At 47.7% G+C, this 13,985-nt stretch overlaps 1 protein-coding gene across 4 annotated transcripts in view; it reads left to right on the top strand.

Annotated features, from left to right (window-relative positions):
- IRF2 (interferon regulatory factor 2) overlaps positions 1-13,985 on the top strand; it is a 74,301-nt gene that overhangs the window by 43,823 nt on the left and 16,493 nt on the right. For all 4 annotated transcript variants that reach the window (XM_057505086.1, XM_057505087.1, XM_036894121.2 and 1 more), the window contains 4 exons: positions 2,257-2,356; positions 3,350-3,526; positions 3,837-3,883; positions 11,010-11,127. In XM_057505086.1, coding sequence (XP_057361069.1) covers positions 2,257-2,356; positions 3,350-3,526; positions 3,837-3,883; positions 11,010-11,127 — 442 coding nt within the window. The remainder of the gene's footprint in view (positions 1-2,256; positions 2,357-3,349; positions 3,527-3,836; positions 3,884-11,009; positions 11,128-13,985) is intronic.

Here is a 13,985-nt window from a genome sequence, read left to right as displayed (position 1 = left end):
TTCAAGAAGGTCCATGTTAGAAAATTGTAGATTCAGTCATTACTGTTGTTATTTCATGATTTCTGCGTGGTTTCTGTGAGACTGGGTTTGGCGGCGTATGTGTCTCTGCCCACACACATGCAAATGCTTGCAGAGATCTGCTTGTCAGAATCAACTTTGTGTTTCATGAGGTAGATTTCAGATCGTGCCACCCCAGAACTTCTCTGACCTCGGAAAAAGTACGACAGCAGATTCTTTAAGGGTGTAAATCTTTCAGCCTAAACCTTTAGATTTGGGTTAATACACTTCAGGAAAAGTTCTTTCACCAACAGAAATTCATTTTCGTGTGGATATCAAAAACTTAACTTTGTGCTCTGATTTTCATCTACATTAAAAAATAACATTTCACTGAGCCCTTTTCTAATCAATGTCCATTTAAAGTGGCTACCCTGAACCCCTGCCGTTTCAGTGGATAATATGGAACGCACAAGGGGGATTTGTGAAAAATCTCTTGCTTTCAGTTCTTTATTAACTGAGGTTTAGATACACTAGAATCTTCCCTTTTAACAGTTTTTGGGGAACTCTCAAGTGTTCTGAAATTTTTTGGTTCAGGATAGTAATTGTTTATACGGACAGGCACCCAGAGTTCCTTTGGGGGCAGGTGGGACCCTTCTCCCCTCCTCGTGTGAGGCCACAGTGGTGGGAAATCCCTACTGTCAGATTCTTTCCTTCCTCAGGGTATGCGCAGAGATCCCCATGCCTAGAAATTATCAGAACTACCTCGAGAACTTAAAAAAATATATAGAGTTTTCCTGGGCTTTAATCTCCACAGCATCCAAGTCAACCCAACTGTGGTCGTGACGGAAACCTAAATCTAAACACTGGGAGACCAGGTGTGGTGTGATTCGGTGACTGAATATGGGGTCATATGACCTCGGTTTTGCATTTATACACTTACTTCCATGCGTTCCTTGGCTAAATAATTGAAGGCTGTTTCCTCAGTTTTCTCAACTGTAAAGTGGTAATAATAACCTATACATAGCTCATTAGGTTGTTGCAAAAAATGTAACTGATACTCTAAGAAAAAGTGCAGTCAAATGTTAAGTGCCACATGGCCTTAGTCACTGCTGGTGCGATCAGGAGGCCTAGTTGAACCAGGTTTCACGTAAGTGGTTTACCTATGAGTGCGACTTTGTTTTCAAAGCACTGGTTTCTAACCACGTATTTGCTGGGATCCACTTGAGCTCTTCAGACCGCAAGAAACGGACAGTTTCTGATACAGGAACTGTACTGAGGAACTTTTCTCCAGAAAAGTAGCATCTCCGCACACCCGACACATCTTTGCCACTTTAGACATATAGGGGTTAGAACATTAGACAAAACCTTCCATTGCTGTTGGTACAAGCAGATTGAAATATTTGGTCTCTGTGACAGTGGCCTCAGGTGCCCTGACTTCACATGAGCAGCACAAATGAGTGTTATTCTGGAAAGTTGCCTAATTTTTAGTTTACCTAAGGCAACTGGAGTGCCTCTTAACCAAAAGATGGAAATAAATAAGAAGCTTGAGGAGTTTCAGCTAGTGGCCTGTTATCTGCAGTCCTTTAAAGAAAAATGACATAGATAACAGCACATTAGCATATCCCAGATCATCGCCTTCGGCCTTGGGATATGTTCCTGTTCTGCCAGACTCGGCTGACTCAGTCTCTCCAGGGTAGACTGTCGGGATCTGGGGCCCAGTGGGGAAGTGCGTTAGGTTTACAGCAGATTTTACTGTAGATAGTGAACAAATCCAGGGATACGTGGTGGAGAATCTTACCAGCAAGAACAGAATCATATGATCTCACTTATTTGTGGAATCTAAAAACAAAACACAACTGAATGAACAACACAGCAATAGACTCAGACACAGAGAATTGACTGGTGGTTCCCCTGGGGGAGGGTTTGGGGGGGTGGGGTGGGGTGGGAGAAATAGGTGAAGGGGATAAGGAATCACAAAATCTCATAGTATAAATTCACCACAGGGATGAAAGTACAGCATAGAGAATATAGTCAATAGTTGGGTAACATCTTCCTCTGTTGACAGTAACTATACTAAGTGGGGTTAGGATTTTATAACATATATAACTGTCAAACCACTATGCTGTATACTTGAAACCAATATAATATCGTATATCAACTATACTTCAATTAAAAAAAAAGAAGAACAGAAGAACTCCCTGCAGAGGTGGCCCAAAACCCAAGGCTGCAGTTTTCATTTGCTTTTAATTTTTTTTTCAGGAAAAGAAGATTTTTCAGATCCCCTGGATGCATGCAGCTAGACATGGGTGGGACGTAGAAAAAGATGCACCACTGTTTAGAAACTGGGCAATCCATACAGGTACCAAACCCCCTGCACGTTGATAGAGGCAGTCACTGTGGCTCATTGTCTTCATGTCTGTCTTGTTTGCAATGGGTATAACTGGCAAATAAAATTGTAAGACAGTTAAAGCATGCACGTGATGATTCGATATACATACACACTGTGAAAGGATTCTCCCCATCAAGTTAATTAAACCATCCATCATTTCACATATTTACCTTTTTGTGTGTGTGTGTGTGCAAACATTTAAGTTCTATGCTCCTAGCAAATTTTAGTTGTGTAAGACAGTGTTACCCATCGTTTATTTTTATTTCTCTACACGTATAAAATTTCCTGGTTTATGGCCTCAAGAAGACAGGTGAACTGACTTGTTCCCTGGCACACCCAGGTCACATGGGATGCAAACGTCGGCACCCCAAAGTGATGCTCTACCCACCCCATAGAAACCTAGTTTTTACATTTCTTGTAAAGGGGATATTTTGGTGAAGTTCTCCAGGTGTGCCAGGCATATAGAGCTTACTTGTTCTGAAGCTGTAAACTTGGGTTGAATTTATATCTCCACAAGGTAGTCAAGAATATATTTATTTAAAACAAAATTTAAACAGAGAGCTATATATAGGAATGGACTTTTTTACTTAATATGTACTTGAGAGTCATATGAAAAAGAGACACTCTACATGTGTTTGTCGGCCTCCTGGCCTTCTGTGTTACTTCCATTGAAGCTGTTTCCTCTGCTATTACTCATTTTCTCTCAAGCTGTTCAGAAAAGCATGGTGTCCAGCTTGTCCCAGTTTACCCAGAACTGTCCAGGTTTTAAAACAAACACTCCCACATCCCAAGAATCTTCTGAGTCCCAGGCAAACCAGGACAGTCGGTCGCTGTCAGCATCGCCTGGATTTAAAAGGGTCCTCTGCACTACCTGACCAGCTATCCTGTTTCCAGAAATTCTTCCTCCGCATCGAATTTTTTCCCTCTTTTTGTCAACCTTAATTCTTTTGACTCTTCTGTTAGGAAAGCATCAACCAGGAGTTGATAAGCCTGATCCAAAAACATGGAAGGCGAACTTTCGATGTGCCATGAACTCCTTGCCTGACATTGAAGAAGTCAAGGATAAAAGCATAAAGAAAGGAAACAACGCCTTCAGGGTCTACCGGATGCTGCCCCTGTCTGAGCGGCCTTCCAAGAAAGGTAGATAAAGATACTTAGTCACTAAAACAGTGATCACGTTACACCCACGCATCTCGGTACCTTTGTGATTTCTTTCCGCTTTGGTCGCTGCAAGGCCAGGACACCTGTTCGTGCTGTGAGTGAGACTTCTGCTCTCATCTGGCAGGGAGACGCCTCTCAGTCACCAGTAAAAGAAACATTTGGATTTTGACCACGCACAGATTAAAGCACGTACAGTTTCACTGAGGCTTTCAGAAAGAATGCAATTTAGAGGAAATGTTTCTTTGTATCTTCTTGAAGAGTTAATCCCAAACTCTTTTTGTTGCCACAGGAAAGAAACCAAAGACGGAAAAAGAAGACAGAGTTAAGCACATCAAGGTAATCTTCAGTTGCTCAGAGAGAAGGCCGAAGTCCTGACCATATTAATGATTCATATTCTGTCTCATAAAAACAAGTAATGTGATCTCTGGGAAGTACTTCATCTTTCTTCTGCTGTTGTGTTCCCTGGGCTTTTCATGTCTCCTCTTTGGCCTGTACCCCCAGGTACACCTATCCCCTGCTTTATCCAATTTCACTGAGCAATTTATGAATGAAGTTACAGATTCACACCGAGCATGACCATGTCAAGCCTCCATCTGGTCCCCACAACTGGTGCCAATTGGTCACTTAGTTCTAGCTAAGCTCCAGCAGCCAGCTCCTATCTGATAATATTAAGTACATTTTCAGACTATTAAATCTATTTGGAAGCATATTAAATATTACATGCTTACATTAAAATGGATTCCCTATATTTTATATATATATTCCATGACAGGCTGATCAGCCCAGGCTCTCAGTTAGTGCCGTTCTTGGAAGCTTTTTTGCACTCCACTATAGCACCAATTCTCCCAACTCCCAAAGGTTCTCCATCAGGATGGGCTTGGGTACGTGAGCTTCAGCAGGCTGTACGGTGTGAGGTTCAATGCACCTCCACCCACCTTCCTGCTTCCCACATGCAGATATTTTTTCCATTTGCAGATGTTCAACCATTTTCGACATAGAAGAACAATTTCACATGATTCAGCACAATATTTTGAAGCAAACCCCAAACAACATACCATTTCTTCCATACCTACTTAAGCTTATGTCTTAGAAAGGCAGACGCTCTTTAAAAATAACACAGTATCATTATTGCATCTGAAAAAATTGATGGGCATTCCTCAATATGAACAAATGAACAGCGTTCAGATTTCCAGTTGTCTCATAAATGTTAAAATTGTTATAGTCTATTGACTTGAATTAAGGTCCATGTAAGGTCCACACACTGAGTTTTAGAGATGTCTGTTAAGTTTTTTTTTAATCTGCAGGTTTCCTCTGTATCACCTTAAAAAATGTCTAATTGTTCCTTGCAATTGAAAAGAACTAGTTATTGGTTGTATCAAGTTCCCCACATTTTGGAATTTGTTAGGTCCTATATTTTGATTAGTGTTGTTTAGTTAGAAAAGTATAACATCCCCACAAATATATGATTATGAAGAACTTGCTACAATCTTAAGTATGACTCTATCAGGGCTACTGCTATTTCACAGCATCTAGCTCAGGGCCTGGTACAGAACAGATAGCACATATTTGGTCGCTAAGTAGGGGCATGAGTAATTGTTGACGTGGTCAATGCATAAATAAATATTATGTGCAGGGGGAGAAGGGGCTTTATATTGGAATGCATGTTTAATTGCATAACCTCAGTTAGTGAGAAATAAGACTAGATTCACCGATGTTCACTTCTCACAAACTTTGCGCAAACATATCTACCACCCTCCATCAAATATCAGGTGCTAGTGATTATAAGACACACCATTTTTTTTTATGTATCTCTAAGCAAGAAAAATTGCTTGCAATGAAACCAAGGCCCATAATTGATTATAAGGCACGTCCTATTTGAAGAATGTGGAAATGTGAAGAAACATGCATCTTAAAATCGGTGGCATTGGGTTGTTCTTGTAAATAAAGGACATCTTCGTTTGGATGAGCAGTGGCATGTCCTCCACAGGAGCGAGCTGTGGAAGGTACAGCCCTGGGTGAGCTGTGGCCATATTGGCCCAGGGAGGCAAATGAATTTTTCTTGAGTCATTCAGACAGTACCTCCGTGCTTTACGTTCCCTTAGCAAGTAGCTTCTCTAAGACCGAGAGACCTAAGGCCCATTGGCCATGTGGTAGGTGGGAAACGCCACCTCGCTATTCGCCTCAGACTCAGCCTCGTCTGCATGGAGCTAACTGGCTATCTAAGGAAATAAGAATAAGGAACAAATAGTGAACAATATTATATTGTGTGTCATCAGTGCATCTGTGTGTTTCAACAGATGTCCCAGACCAAGACCAATAAGGATGGACATGGGTAACCAGAGGGGTGTTTGTGGCTTTTTGAGCCCCTACCAAATGCTAAGCTCTATATGTTGTCTCCTTCACCTCTCCCTATAATGGGCAGCTCACCTCCCTTTGGCATGGAAGGAAACAGAGGCACAAAAGCTGAGTCATTTTCCCAGGTCGCATTGGATTTGGAGCTGGGATTTGAATCCAGGTGACTCCATCTCCAGAACTCATACCCTCGCCACCCCCAGTGCCTCTCAGCCTTCAGAGAGCTGTGGGGCCTGAGCCAGGCCTTGGGGGATGGAGGGAGGGAGAGGGTGGTCCTTCCCAGTCTCAGGAGCATCATGAATGAAGGCCTGGAGGTTAGAGCTCCTGTTTCATCTTCACCAGGTGAGTCAGGACATGGGCTCAGTTAGAGCAGGAGTTGGTGTGAGGAGCAGTGGAAAACAATGGCATGTAGATGGGGGGGATTAGAGATGGATACTTGCCGCTCTCCTTAGCGCTGCTTGCAAATGAAATATACATGCTTTGAAACTGAGGTGCTCCCAGATCAAAGCAGCAGTGCTATAACGGTATAGTCCAGGAAAATGTAACCCCTGAAGTCGCCCGGCAAAGAGCAGGTCTGGTCTGTATTCGTTCTGGATACACACCTCTGGGTAGAAGTTACAGGAAAGCACGTACTGGTTCAGGAGAACTTTCTAATAGAGCCCTTGCCTCTAACGGTGACTTGGGCTGGATTAAAAAACAACGTGCCCCCTGCCACTGGCCAAAGCCAAGCCGAATGACCTCCGGCCAGGGCTGATGCTGGACGGATCTCCTCATTGCAAGGAAGACGTAAACCTTCCAACATGTGCTGGCAACCCACTTGAGAAACACAAAAATCAGGGCTGCCTGGGATGCAGCAGGAGAGAGAGCTTGCCCTGCCGCTCCCGGCGGCTCCTAGGGGACTGCTAAGGGCGCGGTCTGAATACAGGCTGGGAAACAGGCTCTTTGGATGATTTTGGAGAATAAGGCACGGCGGAGCTCCTTGGGGAAGACACTGAAGGGCGACAGGCAGGAATGGACGGGAGGAGACACTGTAGTTTGGGTGGAATGGAGGGCGAGGCAGCTGGGGTGGAGAGGAGGAGCCATTTCTCCAGGGAGGGAAGAGGGCACAGAGGATGGAGACAGGAGGGGGTCGAAGAGGAGGCCCGGAGGCTTCAGCCCCACCGAGGGGCCTGTTGGCGGCGGAGCGTGGCAGACGGGTGCGGGCGTGCGGGACTGTGAGCACGTGAGCTTGGATGTGGCAGGCAGGTCTCCAGAGCAGACGCTGGGGACAGAGCTGGATCTCCCGGCGAGCTGGGGTCGGGGCTGGAGGGCCCATGTGCTCATTCGCCCAGGGATGATCCCGGAGGCCTTGAAAGCAGGCGCTTCTCCGAGAGAGAAGCTACGTGAGATGAAGACAGGCCAAGGGGACGACGAGAAAAGTGAGCCAAGGAGAAAAGTCAAAAAGGGAAGTCTCAGTGCGAGTAGAGGGGCAGAGGTGGGGGACGGGCTTGTTCCAGGGAAGGCAGGAAAGGCAGGAAGGTGGTTCAGAACAAGGTGGGAGGCCTCAGCCTGCTTCGCTGCAGCTCCAGTTCCCAGAGGCCTCGGCGCCTCTCTGGTACCGGGGGTGCCGTTCCCTGGGCTACGTTCATGAAGCCCAGTTGTTAGCCTATGTGTTAGTGGAGACCTAGAGATGTCCTTAAAGTTGCCTTGGAGGGGCCGCCTTTGCACGGGCGAATCAAGCATTTCAGGGGTGGGATCATAATTTGGGGCTGGGAGATGGCCTTATGGCTGTTCTATTTGGTCTCAAGGAGGGGACCTCTAGCCAAGGGGCAGTGTCACAGGCATGAGACAGAACAGACTTGGAGCAGGGGGATGGGTGGCGCTTGGCTGTCCTCTCACGCAGGCCCACCCCCACGCCCCTCCAGCTTCGGGGCCTACCAAAGGCACACTGGGTCAGAGGTCACAGAAGGCTGCCCCTGCCCCTGCCCTCTGTCCTGCGCCGGTTCGCTTTTGCCTAAAACCCCTTAAACTGTAGACCAAACCTTGGATTCTGAAATAAGAAAAAAGGCTTCTGGGCATAAATATTTGGCAGAGTTAATGTGCCGTGGACGGTCTGAACCCAAGCACGGTCTCTTTTTGGTTTCCTCTGGGGCAAGGTGAGAGGGTTAGAAACCAAAACTACTTGATGTGGGGAGCCTGTATGTGAAGTCAGAAAGGGCACAGCAAGAGGGGGTTGATCCAGGAGCACCCGGGCCAGGGTATGGCACAGCGAGGGGGCCTGCGGAGGACCAGGGGCACGGGGACAGAGGCCACCCCTGACCTGCAGCTCTCTGCACATGCTCCACAGAGAACAGCACCCTCTCCATCATCTGCGGTCCTTGCCTTTAGAATGGATATAGTTTAGGCTTAGATATTCCTACTCTAATCAATTTAAGAATTTGCCTGCATATAATGAGGATCCTATTGATCCGCACCTTGGGCGGAGGCCTTTCAGGGAGGGCTGGCTGCGTCTCAGGGTACGGTTTCCCGTATCGTCCCTCCACAGGGACAGTGCCAAGGAGACGGTTTGCAGTGAAGACTGACATCAGCGGTGGGAAGGGAGGAGCAAAGCCACGTCCCAGCAGCCTGACTCTGTGCGCGCTGGTGGGGTACACTGTTCCCTCACAGAGGTGGCCCGGGCAGCAAGGCAGGAATTGGGGTGGGGAGGATAACCGTGCAGAGAACGGGTCTGTCTCAGACTCCACTGGAACCAGCGCAGGGTTATGGAGACAGAAAGCTCTGGGACTAGGGCTGTGCCCCAACCAAAGACCGAGTCGGTTCTTGTATCTCTGCACGCCACCAGTTGTGTGATCTTGGAAAATTAATTTAGTCTCTGAGTCCTAGTTTTCTCAAGTGTAAAGTGATAAAGTATCACTTGCCACTAATTAAACTGAAGATCATGTGGAACATTTAGAAGCCTTCATCAGGAAGTCAGAATAATTTAGGTCTTGGAGTATATATGCAAGGCTGATCACCTCGTTTCTTTGGTAAGAAACCTAGAAACAGAATGAGGGAAAAATAACTTGAGACAACAAAAGACACCCTTCCAAATCAGCAGTGCTTTTTGGAATTCCTTCACATCTTCTGGGCTTAGTTCGTTTTGGGTAATCACGGACGAGGAGGTGGACTAGTGGATTGGAACATGGGGCATGTTTGGAGGGCGAGACGGAGAGGGGCCACTGAGGACCCAGCGAGGAGGCTATCAGGAAGGTGGGGGATTGCAGCAACCTCACCTAGTTTGTGTTGTCGGTGGGGTGAGCGCGGTCCTTGGTCAGCGTGGGGTTGGGAGAAGGGGCTTGAGGAAAGTTCACTGGATGTGGGCAGCAGAGTTCCATTGGCGACCATTGATAATAGAAAGCATCTATTTAATAAAAGATGCCAGATGCATATTTATCTCATTTAATCTTCACATCATCCCAGTGATGTGCGTCCTGTTACTGTCCTCAATGTACAGCGGCCCCGGTGCCCTAAGAGAGGCTTAAAGAGGTTCAGTAAACTCCGGCACCTGATGAGAGGTACAGCAGCCAGGCTTTGCCCCCAGGCCTGTGTGACTCAGAAGCCAGCCCACATCCCCAGGAGGGGTGCCTGAGTCCGCATGTGGAGGGACGGGCACACCGCAGGCTCTAATGACGGCACCGGAGGGGTGCAGGTGGGCCAGGCAGGTCTTTGTCACAAGTTTGGCTATAATGGAAGAGAAAAGATGGTGGCTCAAGTCATAAGCAAGTTGAGTTTTTCCCTGAAAGGATAGACTACTTATTTGGACTTGGAAAATCAGGGAAAATGCAAGATGCTGCTGGAGAAAGGGGTCAAAATTCTGCCCCAGCAGGGCTGTCCCGGGCACCTCCTGGCTACACCTTTCTGTGCATCTTGTCAGCCATGTAGCGTGGGACTTTTTTTTTAGCACTGGCTGTATGGTAAAGTGACGTCTTTGCAGTTAAGTTGAAGTTGTCATGGTGGGAGCTTGCCAGGTGGGATCACGAAAGAGGAGGTAACCTCACGTGCTTCCTACGGGACTTCTCTAAGATTTTTGGGGTTTCCTCATTGACTCCAAGTAGCACATACATGAATTGATAAGAGACCGCAAGTGCCTTAGAGGTGTGATCACGACTCCGGGTTTTTGGAAGCACACGCATGCCTACCCCACATGCTCTTCTGACCCACCTTGTGGTCTTCCTGCCTTTCCACCCTCCTCTCCATTTTGTTTCCCAAACCAGTTGTCCTGTGCAGCTTTTTTTGTCTGATTCGATCAACCATAGATGCAAATGCAATCTTACCCTGAGGAAATGCTCTTTTATTGAAATGCTGGCAGTCACTGTGTCCCGCTGGAAGGGCCCTCCCAGAGGTGGTTTGCACTCTCTGAGGTTGGAAGGTTCTAGTGCACTTGGCAAAGCCGAACTGAGGGCTGTACGCAAGAAAAATAATTTGTTCTCATCGTTTCCCTAGAATGAACGGGTGGCTTCTTGGCCACATGGGGCATCCAGGCACTCAAAAGGCATTTATGTGAAGCCATTCATTATGAGAAGTCCATGGGGTTGCCAGGGACTCCCTGGGGGAGGGCTGCTTGCCTCTTATCAGCCCCCCACCCAGGGCAGGGCGTGCCTGTGGCCAAGAGTCCAGGACAAAACTTATCTGAAGAGAAGTCGTCCGTGACGTGCTGTTCTTGAGCCAATGGCTGAGGCAGAGCTTTTCCTCAGAAATGATCGTAAAAGAGGTGGCAGGGTCCCGCCCTTCAAGAGAAAGCCAGAGTTCACAGGGAAGGAAGACCTGTAACCTAGGAGTTGCATAGATGGCTATGCAGCTCTGCCTATAACCCCATAGCCGCTGTTGACAGGTGTAAGCATTTCACACGGGCAGGCCAGGTGCCTGGTACCCTTTCCTTGAAGGAAAATGAAAGTCAGCGAATACCAGGCAGCACACTCTACACAGAATATGCTTCCTTAGCTCCAGGCCGGTTTAAAGACGTAGGAAGTGCGTCTGGGAGATGAACATGACCCTCGCCCTAGCATTAAAGAAAGTTGAGGGTAGAACTTAAGCTAAGCAAAGGGAGGGATAAGAAAGTGTTCTCAATTCTTTTTTCTTTTCTTCTTCCTAGCAAGAACCAGTTGAGTCATCTTTGGGGCTTAGTAATGGAGTAAGTGATCTTCCTCCTGAGTATGCGGTCCTGACTTCAGCTATAAAAAATGAAGTGGACAGTACGGTGAACATCATAGGTAAACTCTTTTGACATCTCATTCTTCTGTACACATGAGCAGCCCTCTAGGGCCTAAAATTCGTAAGCTGTGATTGGAAATAACATAGTCAGCGGGAGGAGGTCTTGGGACCACCCCAAAGTGCAAGTCCCAGCCCCCAGATCGCAGGGCTGAAAAGCAAAGGCCTTCGAAGAGCAGGTAAAGGAACTCAGATGGGCCGGCCTCGTGAAAACAGGCCGAGTCCCTCACCAGGAGAGGCCAGTAGGTGAAATGGTGTTTTCCTCTGGTGGCTGATGATAAGCGATTTTCCATCGTTCAATATTTGGTCACATGGACAACAGTGCTGTTTATTTAACACTTCCCTCTTGAAAGGAAGGAGAGGGAAGGCTACCCTCATGAATTCTGGGGGAGGGATGCTTGCCTATTATCAGCCACCCACCCAGTGCAGCCCCTGCTCCCAGGCAGACTTGCAGCAAGTGGCACTTGTCTTACCGGAGAAACTGGGGCACAGAGACATGTTGCCAAAGGGCAGGCTTGGATTCCACTGAGATCTTTGAGCAACTCATATACACCAGACTTAGAACCATGAGCAGGACAGGGTTGGGGAACAGGGCAGGCCCAAATCCTCATTTCCTGGAAGGAGACGGCTGGGTCACAAATAAAGTGGCAGCAAAGTTCACTGTGGCCCTTTGTGATCGAGGCTGCCAAGGGAAAGGACCGGGAGAGAACAGGGAGCCGGATTCGGATCACAGGCCTCTTGAGGGAGCGATGTGTCCCTGAAGCCAGGTGTGGAGGAGCCGCATGGGGAGGACCGGGACTGGGACACACGCAGGACTGGAAGGAAGGCGCTCGGCCAAGCCTAGTGACCCCGGGGCAGGGGCCCAAGGCACATCAGAGAGGAGGCACAGCGGGGTCACCAAGCATGGAAGTCTGGTTTTATTCCCAAACCGCTGCAGGGTGTGTCTCCAAAAAAATTATTTTAACTGAAATAGAACAGACGGTAAAGTGCACAAATGATTTAAGGTAAACACCACCCCTTGGAGGCTTTTAGGCCAGGATGGTGACAAGTGTGATGACATCTCAACAAAGTACGGCTGGGCTGCAGGGGTGATTGGGTGGGGGCTGCAGGGAGAAGAGGGACCCCCCACTGACTTTCATTCCCTCTCTGGCCCCAGAATCCAGATCCGGGGCTTTACCCACGGATGCCTCTTGGTCCATTAAGCTTTTCTCTGTTTTGTAAACCATCGGGGCTTCTGATGCTGGTGAGAGCCCGAGAAACCAACCAGAGCCCCAGGAGCAAGACTCCCGCCTGGGGACCTGCATTCCCAGGCTCGCTGCTGAGTGTGGACAGGGGGCCGCAGCCACTGCAGATGCCCGTCCCTGCCCCTGCCCCTCCGTTTGGGGTTTTGGAAGCAGACACGTGTGTGCAGGGAGTCCCTTGAGCATGGAGGTCTTCGGCAGAATGCAGTGTGAGGGGGGCAGGGAGCATGGGTGGGGCGCACACTGGTGTCAGGGCCAGCACAGCTTTGCCTTCACCCGGGCTGCCGTCCAGCTGGGCGCTGGTGCATGGGGGTGGTTGTGCCACGGTCACTGGGGCCCGGAGAGGTCCTAAGGAGCCAGCCTCCTCACTCCCGCCCTGGTGTGAGGCGAGGCCCTGACCAGGAGCCCGGCTCGCCTCCCTCAGGCTGAGCTGCCTGCCCGCACCCCGGGGTCCCTCCCCTGCAGACAGTCCTCAGGAAGCCTGTACCCACTGAGCTCTCTTAAGGAAAGATGTTTGCTGACTTCAGGCACTTTTTTCTTAAGATCCAGTTTATTCTGGGTGAGGCAGCTGGTTGGGAGTTCCCCTTCATTTTAGGAGGTGAATTCAACCTCTGGGAAAGTGCCTGGCAAAAGCCAGAATTGTTCCAGTTTTCTTCCCCTTCCTTTTTTATTTTTAATGTTTTGGTTGAGTCTTCAGTTTGTAAATTATGTGTCAGGCTGATGGTTCTTTACCCTGCGATGTGAATGAGGCTTCTTGGGGATGGTACTGATTTAAGGGGTCATTACTTCTGGGACAAAAACCAATGCCAGGTTGGTTCGAGAATCACCTCCCAGATGAAGTGATTCACATCCTCGGCTTAATAATAAAATAATAATGGGTGGCCATAAATGAGTTTATCTCTACTTAGTTGGTCGCCTTCAGAAAGGCATATAATTATATATGAAGTGGATCCAAACAAGTATTTTGTAGACTTGGGTAATTTGTGATCATTGCTAGCAACAGCTCCACATCAGATGTTAAGCCCATCACAAGGCTTCTGTCTACACTCTTCCAGGCGACCATTAATTTGCCGATCCAGTCTCTGTGACGTGTGGATAGAGATGAGGAACAGGGATTCTGATTTCCAGGCCATGGTAGAATTTGAGACATTCTCTTTCTATCTCGCCTAATCTTTAAAACACGCTTTATTTAAAAATGACACCATTTCTTGCCTTCATTTGTTTCTAAACCCAGCATGCATTCCAGTTCTGTATTCCAGGCACCAAACATGAAACCTCCAAGGTGTTTTCATTCTGTTTATATAAACATATGTTTATCCAATGAAAACTGGGAGCCGGAGTGAGTACTTCATGTGATAATATTTTTCACGTTGTCTGTAGGTTCTTAACTAAGGAAATGGATTGAAAATCAATAACTTAATCCAGTGGAGGCCAGCTACCCAGTATACATTTTTATTCTGGACCGGGGGAGTGGGGTGGGGGGACTGTTTTGTAAGGGAATCCCGTAAGTGTGCCAAATGCGAAATGTACTGTTGCCCTGACAGATGAACTCTTGCTTCATTGCTGCTGTGTGTTACTTTTATTCTGGCCACAGATCATAACAGGAAAATACACACAGG

This window comes from Manis pentadactyla, chromosome 7, assembly GCF_030020395.1.
Source record: "Manis pentadactyla isolate mManPen7 chromosome 7, mManPen7.hap1, whole genome shotgun sequence".
NCBI classification, from domain to species: domain Eukaryota; kingdom Metazoa; phylum Chordata; class Mammalia; order Pholidota; family Manidae; genus Manis; species Manis pentadactyla.
Note: the sequence above shows the minus strand (reverse complement) of the source record. Positions and strands in the feature narration are given on the sequence as shown.